This window comes from Oncorhynchus kisutch, linkage group LG22 (genome assembly GCF_002021735.2).
Source record: "Oncorhynchus kisutch isolate 150728-3 linkage group LG22, Okis_V2, whole genome shotgun sequence".
NCBI classification, from domain to species: Eukaryota; Metazoa; Chordata; class Actinopteri; order Salmoniformes; family Salmonidae; genus Oncorhynchus; species Oncorhynchus kisutch.
In genome coordinates, this window is record NC_034195.2 from 49,243,875 (window position 1) to 49,267,932 (window position 24,058).

General features: G+C 40.6%; 2 protein-coding genes across 3 annotated transcripts; one reads left to right on the forward strand and one right to left on the reverse strand.

The window, feature by feature from the left end:
- The first annotated feature begins 1,768 nt into the window (after positions 1-1,768).
- LOC109867319 (neuroepithelial cell-transforming gene 1 protein) lies at positions 1,769-12,306 on the forward strand. Its single transcript, XM_020456419.2, has 13 exons — positions 1,769-2,198; positions 3,444-3,510; positions 4,901-4,966; positions 5,206-5,271; positions 6,356-6,463; positions 6,677-6,844; positions 7,636-7,698; positions 7,782-7,878; positions 8,631-8,707; positions 9,234-9,491; positions 9,648-9,818; positions 10,027-10,213; positions 10,556-12,306. The coding sequence occupies exons 1-13, from the start codon at positions 2,074-2,076 to the stop codon at positions 10,936-10,938; spliced, it is 1,836 nt and encodes a 611-aa protein (XP_020312008.1). The 5' UTR covers positions 1,769-2,073; the 3' UTR covers positions 10,939-12,306.
- Positions 12,307-13,734: 1,428 nt separating this feature from the next.
- Positions 13,735-20,283, reverse strand: LOC109867837 (ankyrin repeat and SOCS box protein 13). Of its 2 annotated transcripts, none has more exons than XM_020457169.2 (6): positions 20,111-20,283; positions 17,218-17,417; positions 16,684-16,834; positions 16,279-16,413; positions 15,594-15,785; positions 13,735-15,138 (listed from the first exon to the last, which is right to left on the reverse strand). In XM_020457169.2, the coding sequence occupies exons 1-6, from the start codon at positions 20,151-20,153 to the stop codon at positions 14,975-14,977; spliced, it is 885 nt and encodes a 294-aa protein (XP_020312758.1). In that variant the 5' UTR covers positions 20,154-20,283; the 3' UTR covers positions 13,735-14,974. The 2 variants fall into 2 exon arrangements, with proteins under 2 accessions (XP_020312758.1, XP_031657935.1); XM_031802075.1 differs by lacking the exon at positions 20,111-20,283 and adding an exon at positions 19,660-19,915.
- Between the last annotated feature and the right edge of the window lie 3,775 nt (positions 20,284-24,058).

Consider the following 24,058-nt stretch of genomic DNA (forward strand, 5'->3'; position numbering starts at 1 on the left):
ATGTTTTTTTTATATATCTATTGGAAGGATTTAATCATTTGTAATTATGTCTACTTATGATAAGGTAAAAGGTTTATGTTTCTGTTTCCATATGATATGGTACATAAATCAAATGCAAAAGACATCTACATTTAAATGGTATTAATATCAATTTGCATATATTTCCGTTAATTCCCGTTAATTCCCATATATTCCCGTTAATTCCCACGTAAAGTTTCCACCTCTAAATATTTCCCAAAATGTGCAACCCTAGTTGGGATGCATGCCAGCAAAGTCATCACACAACACAAAAAAATACATTCATTTCACTATATCGGTGACAAACGGTGCCCACAAACTGTTAGGGCCGACATAAAGCTGTCCCAACAGCAGAGTCCCAACACCTTACCACTGCTACACCTGGCTATCAGCGGAGCCTTGTCTGGCAGTGAAACAGTTCATTCAGCCTCATTTACTGCCTTTAAAAACATAGCTGATATGGCTGACTTGCTTAAACAAATGTGGTTTCTACTGTCATTTGAGATGTACGGACTAAGGCATAAAGGGGACGACAAGCGGATAAGAGGCAATCCGTAATTTTGATTAAGACATTAATGAGCGAGCTAGGACGGACATAGTCATATAACTATTTGTTCAGCACTTTTGAAATGTACAGCGACAGAATTCGAGCTGCAACAAACACTCAAACTGGACAGTTAGCCACTGTCACTGATTCCTTCCAAACCACTCATTGTCGAATTTGCGATTTCCAACTTGTTGTTTATGTCTAATGGCCTATGAGCATCGATACATTTTATCTATCATTTCTCTTCATATGTTAAGGATTAAAAAGGGTTTGCCAGTAGATTGTTGACTTGATTCATAATGACTGCTAGCCAAGATTTTGAAAGTTGGTTGACATGGTCAGTCCAATCAAAGCTACTGTACATATAACGTGATTTGACGTCATTTTATCTGTGGCCAATGACCTTGAGACTTCTTGGAAAGACACTTCTAATGTAACTCTATGGCAGCACCCAAGTGGCTAGAATTTCGTAACTTTTGTCTTAGACTTGGCGGTGACGTTGTGTCCCCATGAGTGACAGAACACTGAGCCAATCACAGAGCACCATATTTTCTGCTGCCTTGCCCCACCACCACAGAAAGCACTGAGCTAGGCTGAAACACCTGCATTTTGGAGCTGCCTTACTCTAGAAAACAAAAAAGAGAATGTTTGTATGCAGCTTTATTAACGCAAACTGATATGTGACACGTATAAATGCCAACATAACATGTAAAACAGGCAAGCCCTGCCCCACCTGCCTTGAATAATGGGTCACCACTGCTTGGCATAGATTGTACAAGTGGACCTAAACCATTCCATAAAAATGCACCCCACACCATAACACTGTATCTCTGTTTCCTTTATTTGGGCAGTTACCAGGATGCCTACAGTCGGAAAAGAGTTTGTGCAGCATGCAAGCAAAATATAGTTTGTTGCATTGTGGCCACAGACATATACTCCATAGAAAGGATTTGTAACCTCTTACCCTGGCAATTTGACTGCTAAACTAATGGGTACTCAAGCAAATGGATGCCGGTCCTGATTTGAATGGGAACCGCCATCTATGGATTATATTTCTATAGTTGGTTGGTGTTGTCAATTTCAAAATACAATCGCGGGAAAAACGTACAGTTTGGAAAGCAAATGCCTTTTGCTGAATAGAGAGAACCAATATAATAAAATCAATTCTCAACAACTCCCAATTTTTTTGCTAACAGCCGCATTGATCACTTAATCCGGCCATGCTTAATCCGGCCATGCTTCTCACTGAAGTGAATTTACTGAGAGACCGCCAACGTGCGTTTCCTCAATATTCTTTTCAGTAAATTAACTCCTCCCACTCGAAATCCTCAAGCTTTTCCCTCATTGGCCGATTTGTGATATTCCGCCATATTCAAACTTCCGCCGTCACTTTTGGTTGGATTGATCGATTTACTACAGATTTCTTTCTTTCTTTCATCCATCGTTGCAATTTCCATTGTTTTGAATTAGCGATATTAGCTAGCTTCCTACTACACCCAACCTCTAAAATGGAGGAGTCAGAGGTGGGCGAATTATCTGTGGAAGACGAGCCGAAGAGACGAAGGATTTCCTTGAAGAGAACGTCCACGGTCAACTCGGAAACCTCCCCCGCCACTGTCAACAACTCCAAAAAGTAAGAAGCGATGGGTAATCTTGATACATTAAATGTGTGTTTCTAGACTAAAAAAATAATATTCAAGATTAGCCCGATTTGCTAGCCAGATTTGGAACCTAAAGTTTATCACATCACATGATAAATCCATTTCATAATGGTTCAATCAATAAAATATGGATTTAGGTTGGCCTTCATGTTACTGTGGCTAGTTAGCCAAACGTATCAAGCTAGGGTCCCTTGGTTTTAACGTATGGGTCATGTGCTCTGACATTTTCTAGTAAATTAGCCTCAAACAAATCGTTAACTATATTTCTGGATTTGCACTCTAGTAAGTTAACGTTAGAGTAGTTAGTTAGCTAAGTTAACATGTATTGGCTATACTAACTAGTAACGTTTATGTAGCTAACTAGTTTCGTTAGATTTTTTTATTTAGACAAAACAAAATGTGAAGTTTGAATAGTCTCAAATTTGCCTAAAATAGTTAGCTAGCTAACTACGTCCATAGCAGTACATCTGTGGACCACCCCACAGCCCTTTAGAGGCATCTGATGCTGAACTTACTATCAATCTCCTGAGGAAAGAGTCCATCAAAAGATAACATTGTTCTTCTATATCGGTGTTGTAGGTTTATCTAGAACACCTTTTCAGGAAAGTTGTATGCTTTGCCTCAAACATACTGACGAGACCACCATCGCATGTTGATTTTTGTCCACCCACACCAGACGCGATCAGGACACCCAGGTTGAAATGTCAAAACAAACTCTGAACCAAATATATTAATTTTGGGACAGGTCAAAAAGCATTAAACTTTTATGGCAGTGTAGCTCGCTTGCTGTTGCTAGCTAATTTCTCCTGTAATATAGAAAATACTCCGATAATTAATCCACAGATAAACGGGTAAACCGAGTAGGTTTTTAGTCACTTTCCTCCTCCAGACTCCATTTTCTTTGGACTTTATATGGCGGTTTGCAAGCTACATTGCAATACATTTTTAACTGCTTTTCGACCTGTCCTCCAATTTAATATAGTTTAAGAGATCGTTTTGATATTTCAACATGCTTGTCCTGGTCGTGTCTGGTGTGGGTGGACGAAATCAACATGCAAGTCTACACTTAACACCAAAAGTATGATTTGTGTGTGTGTGTCTGATTTGTCAAAGAGTCAGATTCCATACGCCCTAGGTAGGGGCATTTGGGTTGAGATACAGTATGAATATCTCAAATAGTGTTTTATTTCTGCCTTATTTCCTTTCTCTCACTGTAGACCTCCACTGTGCCGAGGGAGTTCCTTCACCTTTCTGACTCCAGGAACACCATGGGACTTCAGTCTGGTGAGTAGTACTAAACTAATGTAACGCCAACATCAATCCAGCATCTATCTCTGTCTTTCTCAATTACTACGAAGTCAGTCAATAAACTTTTAACACAGTACAAAAATAATTACTTGATTTATTTCAATGTGAAATGTACAGTGCCTTGTAAAAAGTATTATGTCTCTTTGTTTAGACAAGCCTAAGTGTAAGGAGTAAAATGTGGCTTAACAAACCACACAAATCACATAGATTCACTCTGTGTGAAATAATAGGGACTGACATGATTTTTGAATGACTAACCCCCCCCCCCCCCATACATACAACATCTGTAAGGTTCCTCAGTCAAGTATTTCAAGCACAGATTCAACTTCAAAGACCAGGGAGCTTTTTGAAAGCCTCATAAATAAGGGCAGTGATTGCTAGGTAACAATAACTCATCAGACATTGAATATCTCTTTACGTGTAGTCAAGTTAATAATTATGCTGTGGATTATGTATTAAACCACCCAGACACATCAAAGATACAGTTGTCCTGAACTGAGCTTCAGGACAGGAATGAAACTGCTGAGAGATTTAGTTACCATGAGGCCATTGGTGATTTTTAAACCGGCTACAGAGTTCAATGGTTGTGATGGGAGAAAACTGTAGTGACTCACAATAATTACCTAAAAAACAGAGTGAAAAGAAGAATACAAATATACTAGAAAAATAAAAATATTCTAAAATATGCAGGGAGGAAAAAAACAGCAAAGGAATATACTTTTTTGGTATAAAGAGAAGTTAGGTGGGACTAAGCAAAGACTAAATCCTAGAAGAAACCTGCTACAGTCTGCATTCCACCAGACACTGGGAGAGGAAATCACCTTTCAGCAGGACAATGAACTACAACACAAGGCCAAATCTACACTGGAGTTGCTTACAAAGAAGACAATGTTTTTGAGTGGCCAAATTACAGCTTTGACTTAAATCTGCTTGAAAATCATGAGCGAGTTTAGGAAATTGCTGAATAGCCATGATCCCCAACAGAGCTTGAAGAATTTTGGAAAAAATAATGGATAAATATTGCACAATCCAGGTGTATAAAGCTCTTAGAGACTTACCCAGAAGACTCGCAACTTTAATCAATGCTAAAGGTGTTTGACTCAGGGAGCTGAATACTTATTCAACTACTATATTTGTATTAATCTTTTATTATTTTTCTTTCATTTTGACATTTGAGTATTTTGTGTAGATCGTCAACAAAAAAATATGATTCAATCCATTGTAAATTCCACTTTGTAACACAATAAAATGTGAGGTAATTCAAGGAGGTCTGAGTACTTTTGCAAGGTACTGTATATTCACATTTTTAAATCTTGTGAAGGTTAGCAACACACTCATTCTGTATACGTGTTTATCTTTCCCACAGAAGAGGAAACATAAAGAGCCCAAGGATGATGACACTGTCAGTCTGTCCAGCTTTGACCTCAAAGTAGTAAGCCAAGGCTCCACCAAATGTTACAAGATTTCTGAGGATTAATACACTTGCATCACACGTCCCCGTCCCCCCCATGTGATATATGTATGTACAGCATGCCAGTAGGCTATATCCTGCCCCCCAATGTGATATATGTATATACAGCATGCCAGTAGGCTATATCCAGCCTCCCCCTCTAACGGCCTTGTGAGCATCACTGACTGTAGTCTAAGCCTTCTCTGGTACCATCTTTACAGAAGAGAAAACGCAAAGAGAAAAAGGAGGATGATGACACCGTCAGTCTGTCCAGTTTTGACCTCAAAGTAAGTTGACAGAGAGGAATGCCTCACTTCTAGTCCTTAGGAAACTTTGCTGTGTTTTAATATTTTATGTATTATTTCTTACTTTTGGCACAAGCATTTTGCTACACTCACAATAACATCTGCTCACCATGTGTATGTGACCTATATATATATATATATCTATATATCTATATCCTATATATATATATCTATATCCTATATATATATATATCTATCTATATCCTATATATATATATATCCTATATCTATATATATATATATCTATATCCTATATATATATCTATATCCTATCTATATATATATATATCTATATCCTATATATATATCTATATCCTATATATATATCTATATATCTATATCCTATATATATATCTATATATCTATATAGATATATAGATATAGATATATATATATATCTATATCTATATCTATATCTATATATATAGATATATATAGATATATATATATATATCTATATCTATATCTATATATAGATATATAGATATATATATATAGGATATAGATATATAGATATAGATATATATATAGGATATAGATATATATATAGGATATAGATATATATATATATATAGATATAGGATATATATATATATAGGATATAGATATATATATATATATATATATAGGATATAGATATATATATAGGATATAGATATATAGATATATATATATATATAGGTCACATATATATATATATATATATCTATCTATATCTATCTATATCTATCTATATCTATCTATATCTATCTATATCTATCTATATCTATATCTATATATATCTATATCTATATATATCTATATCTATCTATATCTATATCTATATCTATAGATATATCTATATCTATAGATATAGATATAGATATATATCTATATATATCTATATCTATAGATATAGATATATATATATATATAGAGATAGATAGATATATCTATATATATCTATATCTATCTCTATATCTATGAGAAGTGGAGTAAAGCAAATCGATAGGGTCGTTAGTTATATCCCCTGGGTGTGTATTCAGATTGCTCTCCGTAACAATGATTTCACTCCTCTGTATTGCAGGAGCCCAGTAACAAGCGTGTGCGGCCACTGAGCCGGGTGTCATCTCTGGCTAACCTGATCTCCCCTTCCAAGAATGGAGCCGTCCGACGCTTTGGTCAAACCATCCAGGTATGGTATATATCATGCTGTCATAAGTCCAGACAGAAGCCAATGGCACTTGACCTGGTAGCAGATCATTTTTGTTGTTGTGTGGATTTTGTTTAATGAACAGCAGGAAGTTATAGAGAAGGAGATTGACAGTAGTGGCATGGACAGAGTGGCACGGACAGAGAAGCCCGAGACCAGACTCTGGCGTGTCTAAATTATTACTCGTGTCCTCAGAACATGTCACTGCGGGGTGACAGCAAGTCGCCGGGGACGTCCCTGAAGTCGTGCAGTAAGGCAGCGGGCCCAACACCTCCCAAACGTAGAAACAGCACTCTGTGGTCTGAAACACTGGACGTTCACCAGAAGAGCACCTTCTCCACCAAAGAGATTAAGAGACAGGAGGTAACATACAACTGTAGCATACGTTATCATCATAGTTCAATGAGTTTTATAGATAATGCGTTGTGCCAAGCATAATGTAATCACAATATAGCATGCCTTATTGCTTTATTATAAACTGGGTGGTTTGAGCCCTGAATTCTGATTGGTTGAAAGCCATGGTATATCAGACCTTATACCACGGATATGACAACATTTATTTGTACTGCTCTAATTATGTTGATAACCAGTTTATAATGGCAATAAGACACCTCCTGGGGTATGTGATATATGACCAATATACCACAGCTAAGGGCTGTGTCAGGGAACTCCGCGTTGAGTAATGCATAAGAACAGCCCTTAACCGTGGTATATTGGCCATATACCACACCCCCTCTGGCATTATTGCTTAATTATCTATATATAGATAATTATCTATATTCTAATTGATCATTTAGCTATAATATTCCAAATGCCTGTATTGCAAGAATCACGTTTTTATTTAAACATAAATGTTTTTTAGTGTTTGTCTGCTTGTTCTCATGTTGCCTTGTCGTTCTCGCTCCTGTGCTGTGTGCACCTTCCCATTTACAAACACACCAAGCCCCCGCCGCCCACACCACGTACAGCTAACAGCAACAAAATAAACCGATATGATTTTTAGGCTGTGTCGCCCAGCCCTAGTATGTAGTAAGGGGATTGATGTCATAGTTAGCTGTTTGTGTCTGAGTTCGATATGTACTCTTTGTCTGGTATGGAATAAATGATGAATTCAGAAGTGGCAAGTCTTATTGACAACATAATGTTCTCTCTAGGCCATTCATGAGCTATCCAGAGGAGAACAAGACCTTATTGAAGACCTCCAAATGGCACGAAAGGTATAATAAATGATTAAATTAACAAGTTTGTCTCTTCCCCTCATGAAGCTGATTGACCTTAGCTTTCATTTCTTGTTCAACAGGCATATCATGATCCCATGCTGAAGCTTTCCATCATGACAGAGGAGGAGCTAACTCATATATTTGGAGATCTGGATTCTTACATTCCACTTCATGAAGGTACTAGGTCTTCATCATAGTCATACATTCTACTTCATGAAGGTACTAGGTCTTCGTCATAGTCATACATTCTACTTCATGAAGGTACTAGGTCTTCGTCATAGTCATACATTCTACTTCATGAAGGTACTAGGTCTTCGTCATAGTCATACATTCCACTTCATGAAGGTACTAGGTCTTCTTCATATTCGTACATTCCACTTCATGAAGGTACTAGGTCTTCATCATATTCACTACTAGCCTCAACAGGGATGGGGGTCAATTCCAGTTCATTTTAATTACATTTTAGATTCAAGAATTGGAGTTTACTTCCTAAATTGAAATGGAATTGACCCCAGCTCTAAGCATTAGTGTCAAAAGTGCTGCCAACTCTTTATTTGAGAGTTGGTGGCTACTGGTTTAGTAACCCCCAATATGCCCTCTGGTGGCTACTGGTTTAGTAACCCCCCAATACGCCCTCTGGTGGCTATTGGTTTAGTAACCCCCCCAATACGCCCTCTGGTGGCTACTGGTTTAGTAACCCCCAATATGCCCTCTGGTGGCTACTGGTTTAGTAACCCCCATTATGCCCTCTGGTGGCTACTGGTTTAGTAACCCCCAATACGCCCTCTGGTGGCTACTGGTTTAGTAACCCCAATACGCCCTTTGGTGGCTACTTAACCAGTGACTACGACAAGACTATTTGAAGAAGAAAAAAATCCTCTTCAAATAGAGGGCTGATGGTTTCGTTCGTGTGTTTCTCCTTGCTACAGACTTGTTGGATAAGCTTGCAAAGGGCACTGGTCCTAATGGAACAGTTGGTCAGATTGGACAGATCGTCGTGGACTGGGTAGGTGCCTCCTCTCTTGTGTATTGAGTTTATGGTATTTATCTGTGTATTTGTATATTTCTTTCTGGCTATTTTTTTTATCGCGAGAGCTCGGGTGAGTAAGATTTCCAATGTATTAATTACACTTTGCAAATAAACTTGAAATGTAAAATCTTTCTCGCATCGCCAATATTTAGAATGAATGTGTTTTGTTTATTTATGAAATGTAGTCCCAGCTTCATGCTCTCGCCCCCCCCATGTTGCCTTCATCCACAGATGCCATCTTTGACCTTCTTCTCCCCGTCTTTAGAGAGAGAGAGGAGTCAGCTGCCATCTTGGATCATCATCTTCTTCTCTTTGACTTAAAAAGCAGACATGTTTCCATGATCTGAAAATGACACTTGTCTTCTTCTCTTCCAAGTTTTCCTTGTCTGAATGCGTACAGGGATGAAACTCCTTTTCTTTCATTTCTTAATGTTTTGTGGGGGGGGGGGGGGGGGGGGTGAGAAAGAGAATGTGTCTTCATCACCCCCCTGTCGTCCTCTAGTTGCCAGGTCTGAATGCGTACAGAGACTATTGCAGTAACCAGCTGGCTGCCAAGGCCCTGTTGGACCAGAAGAAGCAGGACCGGAAGGTGCAGGACTTCCTGCAGCGCTGCCTGGAGTCTCCCTTCAGTAGGAAGCTGGACCTGTGGAGCTTCCTGGATATACCCAGGAGCCGGCTGGTGAAATATCCCCTACTGCTGAGAGAGATACTGAGACATACACCACCAGATCACCCTGACGTTCCCTGTCTGGAGAAGGCGGTTTGTAGAGAGCACCCACACTACCCTACGCCGCTCACATCGTCACACAGTTATCAGACACATCATAAGAGTTACAAATGGCACAGCCATACATGCTAATAGAATTCTACATGTATTAAGAGTTGAATTGACTGAAGTGTAACACTGTGATTCCAGATATCCATCATCCAGGGTGTGCTGTCTGACATCAACATGAGGAAAGGAGAGTCAGAGAGTCAGTACTACATTAATAAGCTGGAGTATCTGGACGACAGGCAGAGAGACCCGCTCATCGACAACTGCAAGACCTTGTTGTGTCACGGAGAGCTACGCAACAAGAGTGGCTCGGTGAGCATTGTTCAGACACGCTGTACAGCAATATAACCTGTTCTGTATGGCTTTATGCCCCCTCCAACTAACATGCATCCAGGCTTTCTGTTTTTCTTCTCCGTGTAAAGTTGATGAATCAAATGTATTTATAAAGCGTGTTTTACATTAGTAGTTGTCACAGTGCTTTACAGTACCGGGCGTTTTGTGATAACTCTGTGTTGTGTAGAAACTGCACGTGTTCCTGTTCTCTGAGCTGCTGGTGCTGACGAGGCCGGTGACACGTCACGAGCGGAGCTGCTACCAGGTGTACCGTCAGCCCCTCCCCATCAGAGACCTGGCTCTGGAGGACCTGCAGGATGGAGATGTACGCATGGGAGGGTCATTCAGAGGGGCCTTCAGCCAGGGGGAGAAAGGTGAGGAGTTATGGTCTGGGGCTCAATTGTTTCAATTAGACTTTCTTCAATTCCTTGTGTTCTTTTTCAAAAATGCGTTGGACAAGTAGATCTCAGGATTAAATGCCCAGTTTATGAGTTGCTGACACAATATCCTGTGTGTTGCTGACACAATATCCTGTGTGTCGTTAACACCACCTATATTTTACTGGGTTCATGATCCTATTGGGACAGATACTGAGACCTAGGAGATGTGCAGTTTCTTCCAGTTGTGCTTTAGGAGGTATTATATGTGGATGTGTTTTACTATGAACAACAGTTTTATATCATCATTTTTTTTCTCCTTCTCTTGCTGTCCTCCAGCTAAGAACGTGTTCCGCGTGACCTCCCTGGACCCGACCCACGGCCAGTCTCACACTCTGCAGGTCAACGACGTCTTCCACAAGCAGCAGTGGCTCAACTGTCTCCGTAGCGCCATCGACGCTCAACCTCAACAGCAGAGGGCGCCACTCAGACATCAGCACAATGAGGCTACAACCATGACCAGGGCCAAGCGTCGTTCTTCTGTGGTGTCCATGTCTGATATGGTGGGGGAAGGGGCAGATGAGAACGTCTGGCACCAGGTCGGTGAGCCAATCCTTGGGTGTAAAGGCACAGAGACACTCCCCGCGTCTGGTTCTTCAAGTAAAATCAAAAGAGAGTGGCGCCGTGGTACGCAGCGCAGGAGGAAAGAGACCGGGGTTTAGGAGAACGGAAGAGTCCACGGAGCCTCGTGGGATGTCTACACCTTCATTCATTTGTATTTTTACTGTGTCTTCTTCTTCTATGGTGTTATGTTGGACTTCTTACTTGTGATATTAATGTGTAGGCTACTTGTTTGTGAATTTCCATGACACCTGTCTGTCAAGTAGTGATTTTGCATAAAAGAGTATGTCTGACAATAGCAGTGATGTACCATGACGACCATGTAGTAAGCTATGTCAAAACCGTCCAATCACATCCGTCCAGTCTGTGCACTGCAAACCAATGAAATTGAAGAGTTCTGTAAATTTCAGGAGAAAAAAAGGTATTGGTTTACTTTACAGGGGAATGATATTTGTCAACCAAATTGACTAAAAATGGTTTACAGCGATTATGAGAATTAGGATTTTACACTTTTTTAAAAAACTTTTTTTTAATATACATGTTAAAATGACTAACTCTTTTTTTATACAAAATAGCACTGTTTTAGCTCTTAGAATAAGAATATATGTTGCTTGGAACTGGAATTTATTAACCACTTGATTTGATAAGTCATTATTTCTACAGGGTTGGTCAGTGTGTCCTTCGTTACTATTAAAAAGGCCTGTGCTGGCTTTGTTGAGACGTTTCTCTGTGTCCCAAATGACAGCCTATTCCATGTTTTTTTTTGGGGGGGGGGGGGGTTCAGAGCCCTATGTGCCCTGGTCAAAAGTAGTTACACTATATCGGGTTATGGGGTGCCATTTTGAGACTGGAGCCTCTTTCCATGCAGCACCATGTGTTGAGGTTGATCTTCAGTAGTGTACACAGTGCAGACCACATGCAAATATTAGTCAACTGTCTGATGTGTTGTTGTGGAGACAAAGGTGACAAAGGATGAAATGAGTATGTTGTTATGAGAAGGCTCGGTAACTTGTGTGCCGATTCTCTACCCTCCTTCACAAGGAAGTGTTCACTCTCTCACATTTTAAAAGTCTTGGATTAGTGTAAGTACGGCAGAAGGAAGTTTCAAACATATTCTTTAAACCAGCCCGTTCCTTTTAAATCCGTGAAGGAGAGTGCGCAAGTGTAGGGTATGAAGGCACGCCTGGAAAGAAGGGTAGAGAATTGGACTGCAACTGAGTTGTATTAATGGTGGGAACGTAAAGGTTTCGGAATGGGTTCTCTTGAGAACTGGTGGTGAGAGAAGCACGAAACTGACACCACAATCAACCACAAGTTATGCTGTGTGCAAAGAGGGGGGAAAGTATCATTGGAATGCTTTGTATGGATAGTGAAAAGGGAAAGACCAATTAAAGATTGTGAGGGGAAAATCTGTGAGAAGCTACCTGTGTTCCTTTTCAATTAAAAATAAAGAGCTTTGATGTTTGACTCGATGCTGTGAGATTTCCGTTTGTCAGCTGTCACTGGTGAAGAGAACAAGACCTCTGATGTGAAGAAAGAGGAAGTCCTCTTGTGTGTGTGTGTGTGTGTCAACATGCTCGGAAGCAGACAGTGACCGCTAAACCATGCTTACTTGCGCAATCGTTTTAACCCTGGAAAGCCCCTACTTCCATGGCTACATCCACCAAACAAGATGCTCCTTCCCCATTCTCCAACAGATTGTTAACTGTGACAGTTTGTCATTTCAGATAAAAGCTCATGTTAACCACACAGTAGTTCTGTATTTCTCAACAAGTATTGTGAATATGGCACTGCTTGGTGCTCGGTTTACATGTTCCAACATATAACACAATATACAGTAGCAGTTTAAAGTTTGGGCACACCTACTCATTCAAGGGTTTTTCTTAATTTTTTACATATTTCCTACATAGAATAATAGCGAAGACAAAGTTATGAAATAACACAGAATCATGTAGTAACTGAATAAGTGTTAAATCAAAATATATTTTATATTTGAGATCCTTCAAAAGTAGAGGCTCTTTGCCTTGATGACAGCGTTGCACACTCTTGGCATTCTCTCAACCAGCTTCACCTGGAATGATTTTCCAACAGTCTTGAAGGAGTTCCCACATATGCTTGTTGGCTGCTTTTCCTTCACTCTGTGGGCCAACTCATCCCAAACCATCTTAATTGGGTTGAGGTCGGGTGATTGTGGAGGCCAAGTCATCTGATGCAGCACTCCATCACTCTCCTTCTCAAATAGCCCTTACACAGCCTGGAGGTGTGTTGAGTCATTGTCCTGTTGAAAAACAAATTATAGTCCCACAAAGCGCAAACCAGATGGGAAGGCGTATCACTGCAGAATAATGTGGTATATATTTGGACTGCAATTTCTGAGGCTGGTAACTAATGAACGTATCCTCTGCAGCAGAGGTAACTCTGGGTCTTCCTTTCCTATGGCGGTCCTCGTGAGAGTCAGTTTCATCATAGCGCTTGATGGTTTTTGCAACTGCACTTGAATAAACTTTCAAAGTTCTTGACATTTTCTGGATTGACTGACCTTCATGTCTTAAAGTAATTTATTTGTTTATTTGAACTGTTCTTGCCAAATAGGGCTATGTTCTGTATACATAGCCCTATTTAACAAGGCATACCTGTTAATTGAAATGCATTCCAGGTGACTACCTCATGAAGCTGGTTGAGAGAATGCAAAGAGTGTGCAAAGCTGTCATCAAGGCAAAGGGTGGCTACTTTGAAGAATATAAAATATATTTAGACTTGTTGAACACTTTTTTGGTTACTACATGATTCTATATGTGTTATTTCATAGTTTTGATGTCTTCACTATAATTCTACAATGTAGAAAATAGTAAAAACAAAGAAAAACTCTTGAATGAGTAGGTGTGTCCAAACTTTTGACTGGTACTGTGCATCATTTATTTTCAGTAAAGCAACAATGGAAGAGTAAAAAGTATTAAGAACAATACAATCAATTAATATGATAACAAATTCATTTCAAGGGGTGTGCACTTGACCCCTGCGACAACACCCTCATTTCTAACACTCCAACCATACAGAAGAAGACAAAATGCAACACTTATAAACTCAAAATAGACAATATACAGTATTCATGGAATTTACATAAATCAAATCATTTGTATTATTTACATAGTTTATATACACATTATTCAAAATAAACATACATGTTTGATATTTACACAATCCTAAAAGCTTAGCTAAAAGATTTAAGAATTCAGAAAGGTTGGACAGACTAGCCTGGTCCCAGATCTGTTTGTGCCGTCTTGCAGTTGGCAAGGCACAACATCCCAAACATAAAGCGGGACAAATAGATCTGGGTACAAGCATAAGACTATGCTTAGTGGGAACGCTTAAGCCTAGATTCAATCCGTATCGTAGAGACTGAGGTGACCGCTGCATATCTCGGCTCAATCAGAAATGACCTTTACAGATGGTAACCCTTCGTATAACCCTTCGTATAACCCTTCGTATAACCCTTCGTATAACCCTTCGTATAACCCTTCATATAACCCTTCGGCGATACAGATTTGAGTATCGCCCTCCGTCTTTCGAGCATAGCTAGCTGACACCTGTCACATCAGTAAGCTTACATTCATATCCCTACTTTTCATTCTAGTTTAACTGAAACCTTAACTCAGACAAATGAGTTTGGGCTCTCTTGCTTCTAGCCTGGTCCCAGATCTGTTTGTAATTGTATAAAACAACTCCTATAGTCGTTGTCAATGTGTTTTTAGCCTGACAATGACAATAGGAGTTGGCAAGAACGCGCAAACAGATCTGGAACCAGGCTACCCTGCATCTTCATTCCCATCTAGTCTGAGTGCCAGTCTGTTTGTGCAATCAGCCATTGTTATGCTAATTGGTTGAAAAATGTCAGCATTACAATGAGTTGGCATTGACAAGAACACAAACAGACCTGGGACCAGGCTTATTCCTATGTGGTGAAATCGTTCGGCACAAGACAAAACAGACTCGTAAAAACGATGGGGCTTGTTAGAAGTAGGATGGGGCTTGTTAGAAGTAGGATGGGGCTTGTTAGAAGTAGGATGGGGCTTGTTCGAAGTAGGATGGGGCTTGTTCGAAGTAGGATGGGGCTTGTTAGAAGTAGGATGGGGCTTGTTAGAAGTAGTCAAAGTCCAAGTCCAGATCTGGTGGTGGCTGATATGAGAGGTAGCAGGTGATGCGATTGGGCAAGCCCAGTTTGGACACGTCGTCCAGGGCTCTTCTGCCCAGTGCTGTTCTCAGAGCTATCCTGCTGATCTGTTGTAGACTGAGGGGTGTATCTGGGAAAGAACGAAAACATGTCCGTTGAGATAATTATATTATATTAACCCTTTTCACACTGTTGTGCCAACCTGAACTGCATTGTGAGGTTCTAATATTTTCTTAAATATTTTATTTTCATATTGTCCTCTCCAGCATGGTTCCAGCAACTATGGTGGATGCATAACAACTACGGTGGATGCATAACAACCACGGTGGATGCATAACAACCACGGTGGATGCATAACAACTACAGTGGATGCATAACAACCACGGTGGATGCATAACAACCACGGTGGATGCATTACAACCACGGTGGATGCATAACAACTACGGTGGATGCATAACAACTACGGTGGATGCATAACAAATGCAGCTCAGCTCTGCTCAGTAGTGTGAAAATCTCTCTTTGAAGGTCATAATCTCTACACTTTTCCAGTATTTTCTACCTACGTGGCATGAATAAAATACTTACTTTCATAGAACTCTAGGCAGATATTGGTGGGAGAACCTTGACTTGTGTAGTTGATGGGCTTTTTGCCCAGGTTGTCCCTGGCATATATGTTCCCACCGAACTCAATCAGCAGCTCGATCAGATCCACGTTCTTTACTTTGGCTGCGTGATGGAGGGCCGTCTCGTGGAGCTTGGCAGCGTTTACGTTCGCCCCTTTGGAGAAGATGAAAAGGTTAGACTTTTTTTATTTTATTTTACCTTTATTTAACTAGGTAAGTCAGTTAAGAACAAATTCTTATTTTCAATGACGGCCTAGGAACAGTGGGTTAACTGCCTGTTCAGGGGCAGAACGACAGATTTGTACCTTGTCAGCTCGGGGGTTTGAACTTGCAACCTTCCGGTTACTAGTCCAACACTCTAACCACTAGGCTACCCTGCCGGGAAGTGGTCGAGACTACACATTCTGAAAACTACAACCTGAATCAAAAAGTACAGGACATTGTTTTGACTGCAAAATGTCAAGATCAAGTTATGGTTTGAATTGATGTAATGCTTCAAATGTCAAATCTCAAATATCACCTTTTTTTTTTTAAGGTTAGGTTAGGTACTTATTTACTTGAGAGAGCACAGTCCCATTAATAGTCTTTGAATGATCAGGAGCAAAACAACATTTTGAAATAATGTTACCACAATGTAGTCCACCCACCTGCATTGAGGAGGACCTTGGCGCAGTCAAAGTGTTGTCTGGCACACGCTACATGTAACGGTGTCCCGAAGTGGCAGTCATGGGCCTCCATCAGAGCTCCCACGTCTATCATGAGCTGAACGCAGTCAGAGTTACCTGTAACACACACACACACACACACACGTCAGTCATAGTTCGACACTTGGGTATTGAGGGGGACGAACTACACAATATCAATCAATCAAATGTATTTACAAAGCTTATTTTTTACATCACCCGATGTCACAAAGTGCTGTACAGAAACCCAGCCTAAAACCCCCAAACAGCAAACAATGCAGATGTATCCCATTATCCCAGTGTATGTGTGTGTTCTTTATACTGTGTGACTGCCGCGCCCTCGCCCCCTCTCACAACATGAACATGTACCCCCCATGCAGGCCTCGTGGAGGGGTGAGAAGGTGAACAGCGGAGGGTTGATCGTAGCCCCATGTTGTATGAGTAGTTTCACACACTCCAGGCTGCCCGCAGCGCAGGCATCGCACAGAGGGGTACTGCCGTCAATGTTCCGCGCATCCACCTGAGTGAGACAGACAGGCAGGCACACACAAATCAACATTACAGCACCTCAATTTTTAAAAATGTTCACTGATACCTCTCAAGAGTCCTTAAATAGAGAATCTGAACTATTGATGGTCCATTTTATAAAAAGTCGTATAACAAATCAATGGGTAATTTCAAATCTAAAAACCCTTAGGCTCCCAGGGACTAGCTCCCCCTCAAATTCTGAATTTGGCTTCTGTTCAAATGTCTCCCGGCCCTCACAGAAACAGTCACAGTTGTTTGCATGTAGGGGTTACTGCAGAGAAGTCACCACCCTAAGGATTCCCCCCCATTCCAGATTCAGCAGTAGTACCATTACCGACAGACCTATCACAAGAGAAAAATAGCCCTCTGACTCACGTGAGCACCAGCGTCCAGCAGCAACCGGACACACTGTGTTTGTCCCTGTATACAGGCCTCGTGGAGGGGGGTTATGGAGTCCACAGCCACTATGTTAACTGCTGCCCCTCCCTGGATCAGCTTCTGTAGCTGAAGAGCCTTTCCCTGGGCTGCTGCCTCGTGTACCGCCGAACGGTCTGTCCAGAACCCCAGGCCATGAGCTGCAGGCCCGGGAGGGAGGGAGAAAAGCAATGAATTCCTATATATAGGCTGAGGTCCGAAAGTATTGGGACAGTGACACATGTTTTGTTGTTACGACTCCCCCACTTTGGCACATCGTCCAATAGAAATGAATGGGAAATCATTTTGGAGTCACTTTTTTATTGTAAATAAGAATAGAATATGTTTTTAAAACACTTCTACATTAATGTGGATGCTACCATGATTACGGATAATCCTGAATGAATCATGAATAATGATGAATGCGAAAGTTAGACGCACAAATATCATACACCCCCCCCCATTTTTATTTTTTAATGCTAGCCTCCCATGTTATTGTAATGGTGAGAGGTTAGCATGTCTTGGGGGTGTGATATTTGTGTGCCTGTAACTTTCTCTCTCATCATTATTCACGATTCCTTCAGGACTATCTGTAATCATGGTAGAATCCACATTAATGTAGAAGTGTTTAGAAACATATTCTATTCTTATTTACAATACAAACGTGACTCAAAATGACACAATACATTATTTACCATGAATTTCTATTGGGCACTAATTAATCTGAAACACAACCAAAACAAACATCAAATGCATCCAACAAGTTTGTAGAGTCACAAGCTTGATGTGGTCATTGCGTGCTAGGAATATGGGACCAAATAGTAAACTTTTTACTACTTTAATACACATATAAGTGAAATTGTCCCAATACTTTTGGTTCCCTAAAATGAGGGGACTTTGAACAAAAAGGGCTGTAATTTCTAAACGGTTCACCCGATATGGATGAAAATAGCCTCAAATTATAGCTGACATTCTACCCCTTTAACTTCATTGTCACTGTATCATTTCATTTCAAAGTGCTGGAGTACAGAACCAAAACAACAACACAATTGGCCACTGTCCCAATATTTTTGAAGCTCTGTATGATACAGACAGTACATGCACATGTTGTATTGATGCCTATATCTATTTATTCTGCCCAATAACTGTTGATCTAATTTTCATGATACAAAGAGGGCAATTATATATTTTACAGTCAAATTATTTGAGCTCATTACACAAAGTAGGCCTTTAATTTATGTCTGTATGTATTATTAAATAATGTCCATTTGGGCAGGAGCTCACTGGAGCTGAGTACCAGTGTTGTGCCGAAAATCTCCCCCCTGCCAGAATTCTCCCTCTATGTTGAATATAACACACATACAGTCATTATTAATCCCCCCCCCCCCCTCCTCTTCTATCTTGGGACTGAAAGGACTGGTACACATCATAATTATTTTGATAGCTCATGTTGACCAGTAGTGTGTGCCACAGAAATGATTTGACTGTAGCCACAAAATTAAGGAAATTAAGGGGGGGGGGGGGGGGGGGGTCGGCAGGCAAGAAAATGGCCTTGCCGAACCCCCCCCCCCCCCCCCCCTTCCCTTCTAATTTCCTTAATTTTGCGGTGAGAGTCAAATAATTTCTGTGGCACCTATCAGAGTCAAATACTTTCTATAGAACAAACTTCACAGGATAGGCAACCCGAAATGGATAATGAATGTGTGTGTGTTATATTAAACACAGGGGGAGTGAAATGTAGGCAAGCATATTTCAGAACAACTACCAGCTCGAATAATACATGGGAGAGATTACGAATTTTGGGAAAGAGATTGATTTATAGACTAATACACTTGAAACAAATAGCCAAACCGAAAACTGTAAACATTACTAGTGCTTCCCCCGCGATCAAACCGCCATTAAAAAAAATGAAACAAAGTCTAACGTGATCATTGACAACTGCCTTGAAGGACACAAATAAAAATTATTTCTGCTACTAAGATCAGTGAAATGTAGGCTAAACTAACAACGGAGTGAAGAACAGAAATCTCAACTACCAAGCAAGTCGCAACAATGAAGCATTGAGTGTGTGCAAGGGGGGTGGGGTTCTGGCAGGGGGGTGAAGTTCGGCACAACACCGGTACCTCACACTTTCTAACGCTTCAGCTCTTGTTCCTACTATAAATATGAGCTCGAACGTATTGTGGAGCTCCTGCACCTAAATATAAATACTAGAGGCACCGAAAATGAGTAACGGCAACTATTTCAGTCCAAGTCAAGCAGTGAAAAAACACGGTGCTAGATGTTGAGTTCTCGCTGAAACCCTTTGTAGGCTCCAGAGCAATAAATCATTGGTCCAAGACACCGCTCTCACGACACGTGAATCCTGTCATAAACCCGCACCTCCCTCCCTACGAGGCTTACCCGTTGCTGACGTCCGCTGTCTGTCTATGTGATGGTTGGTGACATGCATAGGCATAGCCCTAACCTAAATGCATTACATCTAGACAACATTGGCTAGATCAATGATCTGGTCGGCAAAAAAGCTAGATACAGCGAATGAATGTTATATAAGGATCACCCAGGTTACCTACGTAGCCCACAAAATAGTACATGCTCTAATACACTGGTCTCTAGCTTGTTATAACAAGCTTAGCTGGATGGTCTCAAATTAGGTCAGTAAAACAAGGAAGAGCAGAACGTTTTCTAATATTAGGCCTGAATAAGCCAGCTAAATAAAATACTCAACAAGGGAGAGGCATGACAAATATTTTACTATAATTTTGATTGTGGGTTAAGCATTCATGCTGTTTACGTCATGAGCATTAGCCTCTTTGAACTTTCAGCCAGGCGAGACACAAATAAAACAACTCACCTATATCTCCAAACAGTGATGGTCTGGCACGAGTAATCTCCATTTAGCTATAGATATTATATCCTCTAGTCTTGCAGAATAAATTGATGCATTTTAAAACGCAGAGAAGACCAGTGAAGCATTGCTGCAGTAACGTTGTTGATAGTGGTGGATGATGGATTAAATTAGAAGCACACAGAACTAAAAAGAACATCAATGGCTTGTGGGATATGTAGTTTGTTGTAACCTGGTCTCAGAGTATTTCATATTATCCTATATTAGACACTTAATTTGATGTTACGTTTCTTATGGTATGTAATTCATTTGTGGTTGTCCATTACCCATTTCATATGATATGTTATGAATTACAATTCATATTATATTTTACGAATTTGCTAAATGTACAATATGTTAGGAATTCTCTAAACGTATGATATGTTACAAATTCTAGCTAAGTGGTTAACGTTAGCTAGCTGTCTAACATTAGCTAGGGGTTAGGGGTTAAGGTTAGGAGTTAGGTTAAAGTGTTACGGTCACCGTTAGGGGAAGTGTTAGCTAAAAGGTTTAAGGTTAGGGGAAGGGGAAGTAGTTGCAAAGTAGCTCAAAAGTAGTACGTTGTTGAAAAGTTGCTAATTAGCTAAAATGCTAAAGTTGTCCGTGATGAGATTCAAACTCGGAACCTTTGGGTTGATAGACGTTTGCATTATACGCCTACCCATCCACCCCTGCTTTCGTTTTCTGTCTTAAGTAACCGTCTGTCTCATGTAACCATATGAAATGTAACATATTCTAAAAGGAGTGTCCAGATTTGCATACAAAATTATATGAGATGCTCTGAGACCAGGTTGCAATGAATGATGGTTCCAGACAGAAATATATATTTTTCTTAATATTTGGTTCTGGTTCTAACATGGACCAACTTGAAAGAAAGTTGAACATCCATGCCTCTGCACTAACTGGAAGACCAGTTCCACTCACACTTACCCCACCAGACATGCCACCAGGGGTCTTTTCACAGTCCTCATATCCAGAACAAATTAGCATTCAGTATTATATAGAGCCCTTACTGCATGTAACTTCCTTCCATCGTATATTGCTCAAATAAACAGCAAACCTGGTTTAAAAAAAACAGATAAAGCAACACCTCACGGCACAACGCCTCTCCCCTATTGGACCTAGATAGTTTGTGTATATGCATTGATATGTAGGCTACATGTGCCTGTCCTTGAGCTGTTGTTGTCTATTGATGTTCTGTATTATGTCATGTGATCGTGTTTTGTCTGGAACCCCAGGAAGAGTAGCTGTTGCTTTTGCAACAGCTAATGGGGATCCTAACAAAATACCAACAATACCAAATACATGAACAATATTTGTTTGTCTGTGATTTTTTTAAACTGCACCTGTGTGTGGACGATGCTGTTGTGTATTCTATTGCCCCTACTGTCGACCAGGCTCTATCTGACCTACAGTCTGCTTTCATTGTTTTACAAAATACCATTATTGATCTTAAATTAGTATTGAATGTGAGAAAAAGCAAGTATGTGTTGTTTTCTAGAGAGCATAAAATTGACTTAAAATATTTAAGCATCTGTACCTTAGACGGTGCCCATATTGATCGTATCCCTACTTACAAATATCTTGGCATTTAGATAGATGATAAGTTGTCCTTTAAAAAAAAACATAGATGAATTTAAGTAAGAAGATGTGAATGAAAATCTTCTATCTTTCTATAGCTTCTTCTATAGAAAAGGGTAATGCTTCTCACTTAATAGTAGAAAGCAGATCATTCAGTCAATATTTCTACCGGTCCTAGAATATGGCAACATCATTGACACGCTTACAGCTGCCACTTCATTAAAGACGTTCGCTGCAGCTCGTTCCAGTCGCTAGCTGCAGCGAACTGAAAAGAGGAGCAACCCAGGGATGTGTGTGCTTTGGGGACCTGAGCCCTAGGACCATGCCTCAGGACTACCTGACATGATGACTCCTTGCTGTCCCCAGTCCACCTGGCCGTGCTGCTGCTCCAGTTTAAACTGTTCTGCCTTATTAGTATTGGACCATGCTGGTCATTTATGAACATTTGAACATCTTGGCCATGTTCTGTTATAATCTCCACCCGCCACAGCCAGAAGAGGACTGGCCACCCCACATATCCTGGTTCCTCTCTAGGTTTCTTCCTAGGTTTTGACCTTTCTAGGGAGATTTTCCTAGCCACCGTGCTTCTACACCTGCATTGCTTGCTGTTTGGGGTTTTAGGCTGGGTTTCTGTACAGCACTTTGAGATATCAGCTGATGTACGAAGGGCTATATCAATAAATTTGATTTGATTTGACTTTAAGAGAATGTGACTGGCAGAACGGGTGTTGTATGTGGAGGATGAGGGCTTCAGTAGACATCTCAGATAGGGGGGAGTGAGGCCTAAGAGGGTTTTTATCAATAAGCATCAACCAGTGGGTCTTGCGATGGGTATACAGAGATGACCAGTTTATAGAGGAGTATAGAGTGCAGTGTTGTATCCTATAAGGAGCATTGGTGGAAAATCTGATGGCCGAATGGTAAAGAACATCTAGCCGCTGGAGAGCACCCTTACCTGCCGATCTATAAATTATGTCTCCATAATCTAGCATGGGTAGGATGGTCATCTGAATCAGGGTTAGTTTAGCAGCTGGGGTGAAAGAGGAGCGATTATGTCAAAGCTACAGGCTATGTGCTGAGAGAAGGACAGTGTACCGTCTAGCCGTACTCCCAAGTACTTGGATGAGGTGACTACCTCAAGCTCTAAACCCTCGGAGGTAGTAATAACACCTGTGGGAAGAGGGGCATTCTTCTTACCAAACCACATGACCTTTGTTTTGCAGGTGTTCAGAACAAGGTTAAGGGTAGAGAAAGCCTGTTGGACACTAAGAAAGCTTTGTTGTAGATTTAACACTCAATCCGGGGAGGGGCCAGCTGAGTATTAGACTATCATCTGCATATAAATGGATGAGAGAGATTCCTACTGCCTGAGCTATGTTGTTGATGTAAATTGAGAAGAGTGTGAGGCCTAGGATCGAGCCTTGGGTTGCTCCCTTGGTGACACTGGGTGAGACAGCAGATTTTCTGACTTTATACACTGCAGTCTTTGAGAGATGCACACACAAACAAAACGTACGCTTGAACGAATAAGACAACAAAAATGTGTCTTTTGGAAACAAACTTTAGAAGAGGAATTGGATTAGCAAGAAAACAGAATGAGATGTAACAACAGGACATTATTGTCCTTACCAGAACTTTCCAGTTACGTGGTCAAACTGATAGAGGAACTTGATGTGGGTATATCACCAGAGGATTTGGATTGATGCCATAGGATCTGCATGAAACAGAAAAATTCTAAATACCCACGAATGATAATGTTCACACTTTGGAACTATCAGACCAAAGTCAACATTCTGAAAGCGCGAGGGGGGAAGGAGATCAAAATCCAAGGCCAGACCATTCGATTATTCCAGGACCTGTCTGCTAAGCTGAGAAAGGAATGTAAGGAATACCTGCCAATCAGACAGCCTCTTGAGGAAAATGGGATAAAATCTCAACTCCGCTTCCCGGCAGTGCTGTGGGTAAGGAAGGGAACGCAAAGGATGTAATTCACAAGCGCTGATGAAGCCTTAATCAAGCTGCAAGAAACCTTTCCAGTCGAAGGCCTACAAACATTCTGCATAATGGGGACCTCAGTGGACAGAGTGGAGTTCCCTGCACTGAGAAGAAGATGGAGTGGGAAAAAGCCATGAAGGCACTGTAGGTTACATACAGTGATACCTAAGACCTGCTTATCGTATGTTGTGAAAATATTATTTTCCCCTCCCCTAATACAATCTATACTCTACTTTCCCCCAAACTGTTCTTCTCTATTTACAGTACCAGCCAAAAGTTTGGACATACCTACTCATTCCATAGTTTTGATTTATTTGTACTATTTTCTACATTTGTAGA